This window comes from Cyprinodon variegatus, unplaced genomic scaffold (genome assembly GCF_000732505.1).
Source record: "Cyprinodon variegatus isolate N-32 unplaced genomic scaffold, C_variegatus-1.0 Scaffold111, whole genome shotgun sequence".
Lineage (NCBI taxonomy): Eukaryota > Metazoa > Chordata > Actinopteri > Cyprinodontiformes > Cyprinodontidae > Cyprinodon > Cyprinodon variegatus.
In genome coordinates this window covers 983,144-993,725 of record NW_015150564.1, presented here as the reverse complement: position 1 = coordinate 993,725, position 10,582 = coordinate 983,144, and the positions used below count along the sequence as shown (strand labels likewise).

Genomic DNA, 10,582 nt, shown 5'->3' with positions numbered 1-10,582 from the left:
GAATTCAGTCAGAATTCTGAGATTAAAGTCAAAATTCTGAGAAAAACAACCATGTTAAACTGAAATAAAATTTAAAAATCAGTTAACTTTTTTTTTTTCAGTGGCCCTAATCCTCTTCCGTACATCTGGTATTTTTGTCACCTTTGGTACTGTTTTTCTTTAAACAAGATTACTTTGTCATTTCTTATTATACTTTTGTTTTCTGTTAATGCTCCCCCTGGCAATTGGTTTTGTTTTGTGATATGTACACAATGCAGTTTTGTATTGTTGTGTATTGTAAATAATTAAGTTTATAAAAAAAAAAAAAAAAAAAACTTGGATGGGTTACTGCCCATTAGACGACTACACAGGGACATACTACTCCGCCTGCATACTCTCACACTTTAAGGCAATTTATAGAAACCACTTAACTAAAATGTTTTGTTTGTTTTTTTGTTTTTTTTTTTGGTTTTGGGAGGAGATTCAGAAAGTACCTAAAGAGAACTTTGAATACATGATAAGCAGAAGCTGCATTTAAGCAGAAATGTACTGGTTGGGATTTTAACCCTAAAAACAAACAAAGTTAAGACTTTAACAGCTGTCTAATACAACGACATCTTAAAGATTACTGTCCATTATGAATACAACTGGACTCTTTGTGCACCTTAAGTGACAGCCTGGTCACGCATGAACCAAATAATCAAACAAGAGGTTCAGGGCAGCACTGGGGGAGCTGCAATGAGCCAAACAAACATTTTTTTGGCTGTTGTGCAGTAAACATTGCTGCACAACAGCCTGAACTAACCATCCACATAGTTGAACATAGCGATGCCAGAATCATACTGGATGGAGGGAGACAGAGGAAGAGGGAGGGGGTTATTTTTTAGCAGCAGAGGCAGGGAAGCTGGTCAGAGCTGATGAATGAAGAAAAACAACAAGGAAAATCTCAGAAGGAATCCTGTTAGAAGCTGCTAAAGTCAAGGAAAGCTTTCACCTTCCTGAATACACAACCAGAGCTAAAAGCTCATGGTTTATAACAGCAGATTCATGTGTTACAGTGGCCCAAAGTCCAGACCTTGACATGAAGATGTATGGTCAAAAATATAAATCTCCTTCAAATCTGATTGCCCATAATCTATTTTCTTAAACTAAAACAATAATTTTAGTTTAAGAGGCTGAATTAGTTTCTTTTTAACATCCAGTAGAAGTATCTCTAACGTTTGTGCATTTACAAACCGAGTCCAGAATCTTACCATGGGCGGTCTTGCTGTGACGGGACCAAACGGACACGGTAAATTCATCTTGTTCATCAGATGGAGCACCTGTTTCAATACATGGCAAATGCATTAGAACAGGAAGAGTCATGTGTGAGGAATCATAACACAGTCTTGGTTGTATAAACACGCTGCTGCTCCCAAACAGGCAGCCTGTAACGCTGGATCCGTATGTAAAACAGATTGGCCGACTTCTGCATACAAATACGGGGATCAAGGTGGGATTGAAGCCGGAGAGAGATACCTGAGGCTCAGCTGAGCAACTCGGCAGCACACTAGCACCACCTAGATGTCAAAGCAGGAAGCAGCTCTGCTCCCAGGGAAATGTTAAACCCATAACTCATGCTTCCCACTTATGGTTTATTATTAATACTCGCTCCCTCAATTGGGATATAAAAGGCAAATGTTTGCTGTTTGATCTTTAAGAGCTTGGATGGTGCTCAGAAATCTGAAGAATAGATTCCATGTTATAGTCAAATTTTTTAAACAAATCCCCCCACTCCCTAAAAAGTAAAGTAAAATGAATAAAACACATGGTTGGAAGCAGACAGATGCAGGCAGCGAGCCTCTCGACATTTGCATATCAAGGTGTTGGATGAAAGATAAGAGAAAACAGGAGAAGCAGTGTTTACTCACTTGGACATAAAACTTTGGCACAGCGATGAGGGCATGTGTTATATTTGTGAGGATGCTGTTGGAGGGCGGCGGGTATAAATATTTCAGCGTGGGATTTGAATGAAATTTCATCCTGAAGGAATCAAAGAGAGAGGAGGGAATGTTAACGTCAAACATCATGAATTATCCACCAATCCGGGATCGAATAAAACTGGTGATCAGAAGGTTAAAAAAAATCTCATTCCTTTTGTGTTTTTATTGATCTGTAAACACCTTTTGGGGCCCATCAAGACCTCTACATGTATAATCACTGAGTTAGTAATACTAAGGAACCAATGATGGGAAAGCAGCACCATCATTTTCCTTTACATTCAAAACTACTTCTCTCCAAAAACTGCAGCAATGTTTGCTACTTTTAAGAGCCTTCAATAAATAAGTATGAATGTTTACGTCATTAATAAAAAATTAAAAGCAGCGGGTCAGATTAAGGTGAAACAGAAATCTGCATAAATCAGTAAAACCCTGATTACTGCATCGCATCCATAAATAAGACACCATACTTTAAATGGGACACAAACTAGTTGTTTTCTTAACACATAAAAGAAAGGTCTGCTGTCTGTTGTAGGTTTGCAAACAAAAAATGAGGGTCGTTTTTAAACATCTTAAATTAAGACTTACACACACCCCAACACAACAACATATGGATCCAACACCACTTACACGTACTTCTCAACTATAGCTGTATATAATCTGTAAATCTTTTATCTGCTATTATCTGTCATTATTTATCCTTTGTTATAACCCTGCTAATACATATATAATCTATATCATAACTGCCTGTATAATCTGTATTTGGCTTCCAATATTCATTTATTTTATAGCGTCTTACAATTACTCTGTTTATATATTCCATTTATAGTCCATACATACATAGTTTCTGTGCACATGTAAATAATCCTGTATAGCACTTCTGGATAGATGCTAGTTACATTTCATTGCTTTGTACTTGTGACAGTGTAATGACAATAAAGTTGAATTCTATTCTACTCTATTCTATTCTAATTCATGAAAAACAGCATTACGTCGGCAGTAGAACCTGCCAGTCTCAGATCTCAGCCAATCTGACCTGACCTGATATCAGGTCAATTCATTTGTGCACCTCAACATGTAATCCTCTTTCTGACCTCATATTCTAGGAAAGGAAAGGTGCTACGTTCCCTCAGCAAAGACCGAATCATCGCCATTTTAGCAGCAAACGGTGCTCCTCAACACATCAGAATACCACAGGTCAAAATCCAAGCTAAAAGAAGAGGAAGCCATGACTGAACATATGAACTCAGTAAACAACATCAAGTTTATGAGGGGGTATGCCAGAGAAAAAAAGGCTGTCTTTTATGGATAGCCTGGTGTACATTAGAGAGATGGAAATGTCACCGCTGATATCTATAGAAAACAAGCTGTCAGTCACCAGATCTCTGCAACATCGAACCATATTGGTCTTCACAAGGATGGAGAATGAAGAAGAAGGAACACAAGTACAAGATGATATGCTAACTGTGTTAAAATATCCGGAACTTCAAAGAACCAATAAGTTCAGTCCACTGAAGGAGATTTTTCAAATGTAACAGGTCGTCACAATGTCAGTTGTCAAAATGAGACATTGGTTGCGGAAATGGTGCCTGCTTATTTGCACCTGTCTGTTGAGGGACCTAGAGTTAACGCTTTGAAAAGGTGTTATTTTGACAGCTAAAGTCGTACTTGTTTAGGTGTGGGTATCGAGGTACAGAGTTCTTCCCTACCAACAAAGTCCTGTGAGGCGACATCACGCTATTGAGTGATTATAGGGACGTTTCTGAAGGATTCCCAGAAGGTTGGTTTGACAAACCGAACTGACCAATGGGCAGAGAAGAGATACATCATCATAGGTTTTTTTCCCCCTAGTATGTTAAAGGAAAAGTCTGGTCATATTCAGAATACAAACTTCTGGAAGTACTTTAAGTATGAAATTATTACATACTTTGTTTTCAAATTAAGAGTGATTTCATTTGGATGTTCTCTACCGGAGACATCCATGTTTGTCAAAGAACACTACTGCCACTTACCGGTTTGTGACGTCACAGTGGGGTATCGGCTGTTGAGCAAGTCCCAGTACTGTATCTGGTGTTTATCACAACGCGCTAGTATCCATGATGGTGAGGACAAGTGCACTATGCGAAGCCGAGAGTGGCGAAGCCTAAAGTTCGATGGCAAACCCTCCCTCTTCAAGTTGGCAATCCAACGACGAACCCGTCCGTAGAGAATCATGAATTTGAAGTGAAAATTCATTTTGTTTTTACTTTTACCCGATGTATTACAGCATCCAACGGCCATGCACGTGGGCATTGTTAGTTTAACTATTGTTCTCACGAATTTCAGTGGTGAAGTCCTCTCGAAATCTTAAATAATTGTTGTTAATTGCAGATGTGTCTAGCAGTTCCTATTGATTTTGCTTATAAAGCGAGGAGAATGGCGCTAGGCTTACCGCACCATGATGTCACTGCCGGAAGATGTCAGGAGTGAGGTGTTATTATATTTAGGCAAAAATGGCCGGTACAAGACTCAGTGATCGCATCGAAAAATATTGTTTTTATTTTTTTACTGATTAACGCTAGTTTCAATAAATCATCGCGAACGCATTAGTTTTAGGTATTAATAATGACCCATTGATCATTCCTTGTTGACCGGTATTTTCCTTTAACAATAGTCCAACCAATCCCAGATATGTTCTGCTGATTTTATGGGGCTAATATCTGAAGCCAGTATTGCTTTATTCCTTCTCCATTTACAAAATAAAAATGACACATTTATATAATAAATGTTAAATAAGTCTAAATTTTTATTTCTATTTGATTGCTAATACAGAAAAGAGTGTTATTGTCAGAGCAATGCGGCAACAGTAAGGTATAGCTCACTCATCAGGAAAACAGGACTTCTTCTAATTCTAGTTGTAAAGCTTCTAATATAAGCCACTAGCAGTTTCTTTCTAAATCTCCAATGGTATATTTTAAACCCTTTATCTATCAAAGGGTTTAAACAAAGTTTACATTTTATCTGCTGTTATTTACAAATTTGAACATTCTTTCATAAAAGGTGCTTCTACTCTTTTTCTTTCTTTTTTGTGCAAAGGAAGCAGCTCTGTGAAACAACCACCAAATCACTTCAGCAAAAATTTCTTCAACACCACCAAGGTTACTAACAAGAAAAAAAAGTTATTAGGTTTAAGATAAAAGTTGCTCGAGAGGAAGAGTCTGCTGTTGCTAACATGGTGAGCCCATCAGAGAGCACCTGGCCCTGTCAACTGGCAGGACAGGCTGCCTGTCAGGAGCTCAGTGGCAGCCCGGCTATTTAATTGGACACAAGGCGCCTGACAGCTCCCAAATACACCTCTCAGATTCTCTTCCAGGTTCACTGTCAGCTCGCCTACAGGCAGGTTCTGCACAGCAAACTCACGACACCTTGACAACTGTTAAGGAACATGTGTCGTGCGTGCACACGGAAAGGTCTGAGGCTATTTTTGGGGGGGGTTATGTGCTTCAGGTAAAGAGGCCTCTCCAACTAAATGATACTTAGGTCATCCAGTCATTCTTACCCGAGGCTAGGAGAAACACCCGTCTCTATGAGAGGGATGTTTGGCTGTTTACTCTCCTGTGTCTTCTGTTTTTCTTTGACATGACTGTGAGGGAAAGAGAAAAGTTTAAACGCAAAACATGAGAAGTGATCATCTCCCCCTACCTGGGTGAGTTCGACATTTATTAGCTAACTAGAAAAACATACCCATCGGACACTGGGGGGTCTTTTAAAACTGTTATATTGTCTTGGCCCTTTGCAAACTCCACAACAAGGGTTCTATCCAGGATCTGTAACTGATGGAGCCGGCTGAGAGCCTATGAGAGATAAAGAGGGAGAGTGAATACCGGCACCTATACAGGTTCACTGAAGACAACGTGCAGAATGGAGTCGTTTTATAAAGGTCACAAAAAAAAAAACTCACCTTTGCTGCCATCTTTTCAGTTTTAAATGTCGCGAAGGCTGCATGTTTCTGTGAAGAGGGGAAAAAAAGGATGATTCAATCGGACATAAAGGCTAAATTTACAACGGCCAAAATTAAAAACCTACCAAACGTCCCCGGTTTGAAAAAACTCTAACTGATTCGGCGCCAAAATATTTGAGGAGGTCCTCCTTCTCATCCTGTTGGAGCTCGGCTGGTAAGTGGCGGACCAGCAGCGTCCTGCTACAGCTGGTTTTGGCCAGGTCTTCGTTTTCCCCCATTGGTTTGTGAGCCAGAAGGCAACTGGGAGAAAAAACAAAAACATTACTCCTCCCAGACCCTTAAAACCTCACAGCTGCTTTAGTTTTTAACTAAATTCATACTCCAATTCAAATATATTGGCAGACACAAGAAGCAATAGCTCATCCTACACCATGAGGTCTGTTTTTGTCTATTTTGTTACATTTAACTTATTCAGATCATTAAATTATACCTAACACCAAACAAAGACAACATAAATAAGAAAACTATGTAAACCACCCTGTCCCTCCATAAAGAGGTAACTGCCCGTTAGCTGTTTACTGCCAGACCAAGAAATAACTTAAACAGAGCCTAGATGAAGTAGACTAAAACATCTTACAACTCAAAGCATGTTTCTTTTTAAAATTTTTGGGATTCAAGCAAATGCGAGGAGTGGTGGCCTAGTGGTTTGGGCATTGTGCTTGGATCCCAGAGGTTTTGAGTTCAAGCCCCACTCCCACAGACTGCCACTGTGGGTCCCTGAGCAAAGATCATTAACCCCACACTGCTCCCTGAGCGTTGCACAATGGCAGCCCACTGCTCCCCAAAGGGATGGGTTAAATGCAGAGAGTTAATTTTGTTGCTTTGTAGGAAACAAGTATACAGCATTGAGCCTTAATTGCTATAAAATTATTCTAAGAGCACATCAACAACGCCAGAAACATTGCAGTTTCCATCATTTCAGGTCAACACTCATGATTTAACTAACATAGATTAACTAAACTAGACCAATTGGACATCCGTGGCAAACATCAGATGCTAAATCTATTAATGACTAGACGTCTATAAAATGGTTAAAATAGAGTCTGCCAAAAATAAAAACAGATTATTTCTAACCAATATTGTGATTTAATTATGGTTTTCCTGTCAGGGTTCCTGAGTGTGTGTTAGTGCGAGTTGTGCATCTCTACTATAGAGGATCTTTGTGGAGAACTTGTGTAGCCTACACAGGTGAAAGTAATCTTTATAATCATAGTGCTGGGCTTAAAAAAGCACCAGAGCCTTCATTCAGTGCTGGTTTCTTGTGTGTTGCAGATGTTTTGTTGCTTCCTAGTCTCTTGCTTCCCTAAAGTATTTTTGCATGAAGTTTATTGGTTTTGTTTGGTTTGGTTTTCAGTATTTTTGGATTTTGTATTTTTGCCTGTTTCCCTCAGACTTTCTTTAAACCATCCAAACTCACCCGTGCCTACTACTCTCTGCATTTGGGTCCTCAAAACCTCAACCCAACCTGACATTTCCTTTACAATAAGCAGAAGCATCTAGATGTTTCACTCCAGGGTTTCGGTTTTTTTTTTCATGACTGTTTTTTTTTTCCATGACCAAAAACTTTCTTGTCAAGAATCTCTTGTTGCTGACTTTACTGTAAGTTCTTACTTCTACTATCATGCAGGGATCTGTGGCTTTGTCCGAATGTCTACCCTAACAACTATAGAGGGCACTATATATCGGTTGCACTATTTTAGATGAGTGTCCGAACGTCTAGTGGATGAACAAGTAGCAGACTCTAAATTTCCCGCAGTGGACCTTCAAAAGTAGTGATCATCCATGGTCACTAGATGAGCAGATATATCTGATCTCTTTGCAAAGCAATCTGGTATATATCTGCTCATCTATGACCAGAAACAAGCAAATAAGAATCACAAAATGCTTTTTGTCCCTAAATACTTAAAAACTTCATTGATAAACATTGAATCGATCATCTGAAACATTAGGTTTAAAAAAATGCAAGAGAGAAAAAAAGACACCTGTAAGGAGTAAATACTTCTTTTTGTGGGACTTTAATTTTGCACAGAACGATAACAAAACAAAAAAAACTGCACATAAACTGGTTTCTAAGTTGTTGCTTTCTATTTATGAACTAAGTATTTTAAAAAAGGTGATTAAATCTATATAATAATATTCAGCATATACACATACACACACATTCATATCTATTTTATATTTATTCACTTATCTTTTTTTTTGTTTTTATTTCCTCCTGGAAAGTTTGTTTGGTGTGATCCAAAAGAAGCATGTAAAGATGACTGCTTAAAAGGAATGAAATGAACTTCTACAGTCATTAATGATAAAAGGCTGCATGACAAGTAAAGATGCAGTGCAGAGAGTAATCATACTCTCAGACTTTAATCCATTAATCTAAAGCATGTTCAGTGATGATGAAATCATCCATTTTTAAGAGAATCTTGCTTCTAGTCACGGACTATGGAGCGAAAAGGATTTCAAAGAATTCCAGCTGTTTTAAAAGCTAAGGAGATACCAGGTTTAAAAAGAAAAACCTTAGGGGTTTGAAAGCATAAAGGTTTTCCATCACAGCATTTCTCTGGTTTTAAGTTGTCTTAATGAGGTGCAAGAGAACGTGCCAGAAAGAACAACACTTTTGTTGGGTATAAGAAGGTCAAAGAAAAGACTCCCCCACCTAATCCACACTATTTAGATTTTCAGGCTGTAATATTGTCAACCCCAATGTGTATGATGAAGTGATTCTGCAACTTTCAAAGACAACTTGTACTTTCGCTATCTGGGTGTTAATCTGTAATAATGTTTTCTTTTGAGCATTGAAACAAACATGCCGATTCCTGTCATTCATGATGTGGTAATAAGAGAGTTATTAAGCAACTAAAAAACATCTGGTTATATTTTGCTTTAGATGTCTGTTATCATGTTAAATAGAAAAATGTCACTTTAGCATGTCTTAATGTATGGGCCTTGGCAGGACAATAATTCAATCTCAATATATATCACAGTATAATTTTATCCAATAAGGGTGGTATGACATCTGAAGACATTTCCGATATTTCGATATACGCTGCAGTCTATGGTTAAGGCGTTTGTCACCAATCCGGACGCAGATGTTCCGAGCCTTCAGCACCCGATGAAGGAGAAACAGATTATAGCGTTCAGACTATGCAGGAAGCATGTTGCTTATCAAGCAACGACTGCACAGCTTAAAGTAAGTCACGGTAGAAAAGCTAAACGCAAGCTTTAAATAAGAGGAGAGTGAAAGCTTTTCATCACAGACAGGGAGCCGTCCTGTGACATTATGGGATGTGTGAATTGATAAGTTTGGTTTTGAATAAACCGATCTTTGCTAAGATAAATGTTTGGTTGAAATATTACTAGTGTTGTCAATGGTTGCTGCTCCCTAACCCTCTTTCAATTATCCCCTCCGGGGGGAATTGACTTTAATTCAGGGGCAATGAAACTTGAGACTTGTAAAATAAATGTAAATAAAATAAATAAAATGTTTATGACGATTGCTGTTACACAGCGAGCTACTTTATCAGTTCCTAATATATATCCAAGAATGATCTTCCAAAAATGTAATCTTTAAAGAAAATGTGATTAATTTGTTTTATCAATTAATCACTAATCCCTAAACTGGGCTTTTATTTATATATTTTTAAGTGTAACAGCGATAATCAGGACAAGATCAGGGGGGTAAGACTGAGACATGGAGGGGAATCCTAATTTTTCAGGATTAATTGGGGATCTATAGATTGTGCTTTAAAAGCTAGTTAGTAGTTGTTGTTTTTTTGCACATTTATTGTAATCATTTGTGAACATAGTCTTTCAGGTTGAGGTGTGTTTGTCTTCTTGAACATGTGACAGTCAATCACGAAAACATAAAGTAAGCAATGACATGGAAACTGAAAGAGTGAAAAATATGAGGAGGGCGACATGATCACCCAGTAAAATTAGCATTTCGTCTGTTGGGCTTATAACTCCCAAAAAAAAGTTATTTTTTTAAAACCATAGTTTCTGAAATTCTTATACTGGTGTTGAATTTTTGAGTGGGTTTTTCTGAGGCTTTTATATTAGTAGAAGAAATGCTAAACTCATTGCTCCAGTTGGGGTTAAACTACTTGTTTCTAGTTGGAAGATAATCACCCATACAGTAATTATCGATAGGAGGCTCGTACCCATTTGGATAATTCAATCCAGATGGCAGCATGTATCTAAATTACATTAACAAAAACTAAATGTTAAACCATTGGCCATCAGTGCATGAAGATTAGTTTAGTTAGCCTAATAAACTAGCCCCACCCGCCAGCGGCCAAAATCATTTTTGCCTGAGAGTGGTCTAGCCTCCATCAATAACCCACGCCCTAGAACTGGCGGGCCAATCACAACGCAGAGATCTGTTTTAAAATTTTGAATGCAAAGCGGGCGGGGTTTTGAGGGCATGACGACAACGCTGCACAACGCTGGAGAAAGAACAACAAGGAAGATGGCAACAACTATTGAACAGTTCTAATTTGACTCCGCTTTGGAATCAGTTTTGGAAGGATTAGACTTGGGTTTTTTTGCTGAAACGTGAGCAGAAAGAGGCTCTACGCTCATTCATTTTTAAAGCTACAGTGTGTAACTTTTAGCGACATCTAGCGTT

The 10,582-nt window shown here is 38.3% G+C and overlaps 1 protein-coding gene across 2 annotated transcripts in view; it reads right to left on the bottom strand.

The window, feature by feature from the left end:
• rnpc3 (RNA binding region (RNP1, RRM) containing 3) overlaps positions 1-10,582 on the bottom strand; it is a 25,455-nt gene that overhangs the window by 12,998 nt on the left and 1,875 nt on the right. For both annotated transcript variants that reach the window (XM_015374970.1, XM_015374971.1), the window contains exons 2-7: positions 6,024-6,198; positions 5,899-5,946; positions 5,682-5,791; positions 5,497-5,580; positions 1,890-2,001; positions 1,233-1,301 (exon numbers count right to left, since the gene is read on the bottom strand). In XM_015374970.1, coding sequence (XP_015230456.1) covers positions 1,233-1,301; positions 1,890-2,001; positions 5,497-5,580; positions 5,682-5,791; positions 5,899-5,946; positions 6,024-6,176 — 576 coding nt within the window. In that variant the 5' untranslated portion in view covers positions 6,177-6,198. The remainder of the gene's footprint in view (positions 1-1,232; positions 1,302-1,889; positions 2,002-5,496; positions 5,581-5,681; positions 5,792-5,898; positions 5,947-6,023; positions 6,199-10,582) is intronic.